This window comes from Microtus pennsylvanicus, chromosome 5, assembly GCF_037038515.1.
Source record: "Microtus pennsylvanicus isolate mMicPen1 chromosome 5, mMicPen1.hap1, whole genome shotgun sequence".
NCBI lineage: Eukaryota > Metazoa > Chordata > Mammalia > Rodentia > Cricetidae > Microtus > Microtus pennsylvanicus.
In genome coordinates, this window is record NC_134583.1 from 44,073,662 (window position 1) to 44,077,177 (window position 3,516).

At 42.0% G+C, this 3,516-nt stretch overlaps 1 protein-coding gene across 1 annotated transcript; it reads right to left on the bottom strand.

Annotated features, from left to right (window-relative positions):
- Positions 1 to 1,735: 1,735 nt before the first annotated feature.
- On the bottom strand, positions 1,736 to 2,695 carry LOC142850776 (olfactory receptor 52R1-like). Its single transcript, XM_075974685.1, has one exon. It carries the CDS (start codon positions 2,693 to 2,695, stop codon positions 1,736 to 1,738), a length of 960 nt encoding a protein of 319 aa, XP_075830800.1.
- Positions 2,696 to 3,516: the final 821 nt, after the last annotated feature.

Here is a 3,516-nt window from a genome sequence, read left to right on the forward strand (position 1 = left end):
TTTCAGAAAACTGGGAATCAACCTACCTCAGCAATACCACTCATAGGCATATACCCAAAGGATGCTCAATCATACTACAAGGATATTTGTTCAACTATGTTCATAGCAGCATTTTTTGCAATAGCCAGAACCTAGAAACAACCTAGATGTCCCTCAACCAAAGAATGGATAAAGAAAATGTGGTACATTTTCACAATGGAGTACTACTCAGCAATAAAAAACAATGACATCTTGAAATTTGCATGCAAATGGGTGGAACTAGAAAAAACTATCCTGAGAGAGGTACCCAGATCCAGAAAGATAAACATGGTATATGCTCACTCATAAGTGGATACTAGCTGTAAAGCAAAGGATCACAAACCTATAGTTCACAACCCTAGAGAAGCTAAGCAACAAGGTGAAGCCTAAGAATAGCATATATAGATTCCCCCCTGGGAAGGGGAAATAGACAATATCTCCTGATAAAATTCAAAGCTTGGGGATGGAGGGAGAAGGGAGGGCAGAAGGGGAAGAGGAGGTGAGTAGGGGAGGGGAACTTGAGCAAATGCAATAGTCGACATTGAGGAAGGACAGAGATGGGGCTGGCAAGAAACCTGGCAGTAGAGAAGTTCTCAGAAGTCCACATGGATGACCCCAGATAAGACCCAAACAATAAAGGACAGGGTGCCTGAACTGGCATTGCCCTGTAGTCAGATTGGTGACTAACTTAAATGTCACCAAAGAAACTTCATCCAGCAACTGATGAAAACAGAGATAAAGACCCATGGCGAATCACTAAGCTGAGCTCCCAAAGTCCAGTTCAAAAGTGGAAGGAATGAGAATATGAACAAAGAGGTCAAGACCGTGGAGGGGACACCCCCTGAAACAGTTTACCTGAGCTAATGGGAGCTCACCAACTCCAGCCGGACAGGGAAGGAACCATCATAGGTCCAAACTATTCCCTCTGAATGTGGGTGACAGTTGTATGGCTGAGACAGACTGCGGGGCCACTGGCACTGGCACCAGGATTTATCCCTAACTGCTTGTTCTGGCTTTTTTGGAACCCATTCTCTTTGGATGGATACCTTGCTCAGCCTAGATATAGTAGGGAGGGCCTTGGACCTTCCTCAAAGCAATGTGCCTTTCCCTCTTTGAGGAGTGGATGGGGGCTGGGGTCAGGAGAAGGTGAAGGGAATGGGAGGAGGGGAGAGACTGAGAACTTGGATTGGTAGGTAAAATGAAAAAAGTTGTGTTTTTTGAAAAAATAAAATAAAAAATATTTTTGCAAAAAAAGAAAAATAAAAGGCTGTAAGCCTTTTTAACAACATCTATAATTCTTTGCAAATTGTGTGACCATCTATTTAAACTATGGCAACCCAGTGCAGTATTACTGACTGAATGGATGACAAGTTAATCTTTTTTCCATTCAAAAAATTTACACTTCCTCCCCTCCTCCCATTCCCCCTCCTCCCTCCCCCTCCCTCCTTAAGAGAGGGCAGGAAACCCTGCCCTGTGGGAAGTCGACAAGTTAATTTTTTCAAGAGGAATATACTGACACTAAGTCTATATTACACATTACCTCTCTCAGATTACTTGCTGTAGGGACCATGAAATTCATTCTTCCTTGTTCTGGAAGGTTTTCAGCCTGTAGACTAGCTGTTATTATAGGTATGACTTTGCAATGGTAGGTAAGAGCCTGGAACTGTTCCTCATCTCTGTGGGTACAAACGGAAGCACAGATGCTGTGATCCCTGGTTCAAGGGCCTTTTCTACAACATCCTTGGATAACTCTGTCCCTGATCTGTTTGGTTCTAACTCCATAGATGATGGGGTTGAGCATGGGAGGAACCAGCAGATAGACATTAGCAAACATGATGTGCACAACACGGGGCACATGGTGGCCAAATCGGTGGGTAAGGAAGGTGAAAAGGGCTGGGATATATAAGGTTAAGCTTACACCAATATGAGAAGCACATGTACCAAACGCTTTGAGGCGGGCTTCACCTGAGGGCAATCTCAGCACAGCTCTCAGAATCATCACATAAGATACACTGATGACAATTATATCAAAGCTAGCCACAGAGAAAGCCACAAAGAGCCCATATCCACGATTGATTTTGGTATCAGCACACACCAACTTGAGCACAGCCATGTGCTCACAGTAGGACTGGGGAATGACCTTGTTGGGGCAGAAGGGCATCCTGGAGATCATGAAGCAGAAGGGGCTCACCCACAGCAGCCCTCTGACCATCACAGCTGTCCCCAGTTTGATGACTACAGACGTGGTCAGGATGCTGGAATGTCTGAGTGGGAAGCAGATGGCCACGTAGCGGTCCAAGGCCATAGCCATGAGCACCCCAGACTCCACAGAAGAAAAGGCATGTATGAAGAACACCTGAATGAGGCAGACATGGTATTCAATCTTATGATCATGAAACCAGAGTATGGCCAGCATTTTAGGTTGTGTGGAGGAGGATAGGACCAAGTCAGTGGTAGCCAGCATGGCCAGGAAGAGATACATGGGCTCATGTAGTGTATGGTCAATCCGGATTATGTGTAGGATGGTGACATTTCCAGTCACTGCCAAAATATACATGACACAGAATGGAAAGGCAATCCAAAATTGATAATTCTCCAGCCCTGGGATTCCAAGCAAGATGAAGAACATAGAATGAGAAGAGCTGTTCCTGGAATCCTGCACAAGAGAATGGGTCATCTTTCCTCTGTAGTAAAGTTCATCTGCTTTCTGAGGACAATAACATCCAAGAATGATTATTTGCACTTGTGTATAAATGCAATTTATTTCACAGCAAATTGTAGTAAAATCATATTTTACAACCAAATAATATTTTGGAACATAAAATGATGCTACTTAATATTTTATTAGTACTTGTAATAGTCAAAATATTACAACATGGTAGGATCACGGGAAATTATTTTCTAAAGAAAAAATATTTTCTTGGAAGTAGAATCTGTGAAGGGCAAATTACTATGACAAATTAGCCATAATAACCATTGCCATTTTCTAGTTAACAAATTACTTGGTCAACATTTCACACAGATCCATTTCTCTCCACGTTGAGTCATTTCAACATCATTAGCTCAAGGCAGGAAGGGAACATAGATTAAAGGACCATAGTAATTTATTCTTGTACTATCTTTGGTTATTTAGGACAGTAATCATCTTGGTTCTAGCCTGAAGAAAAAGATGGACCATCTGTGTGTTTGCAATTATATGTATTATCTTTAATTAAAATCATAGAACATGAATATGTTATGTTTGTGTTATGATTTATTTGCTCTTTAAATCAGTGTCTTTTCTGTTAAAGTGTAAAAGTAGGCATGGGTCACATGTTAGTGCATATCTGCATCTATATTCCAACCTGGATTTGCTTATACAAACTGCAACCTGAGTTTGATTTGTTGACTGCAGTTTATTCAGGGATATCCTGGATGGTAAATAATTCATGACAATGGTTTTGAACCTGTCACTCAGCCTAGCTCCTCTGTTCTTGATGACAAGAAGTTGGGTACAAG

Coding starts and splice junctions, on each gene's coding strand:
- LOC142850776 (XM_075974685.1), bottom strand. CDS start 2,695: ATGACCCATTCTCTTGTGCAGGATTCCAGGAACAGCTCTTCTCATTCT.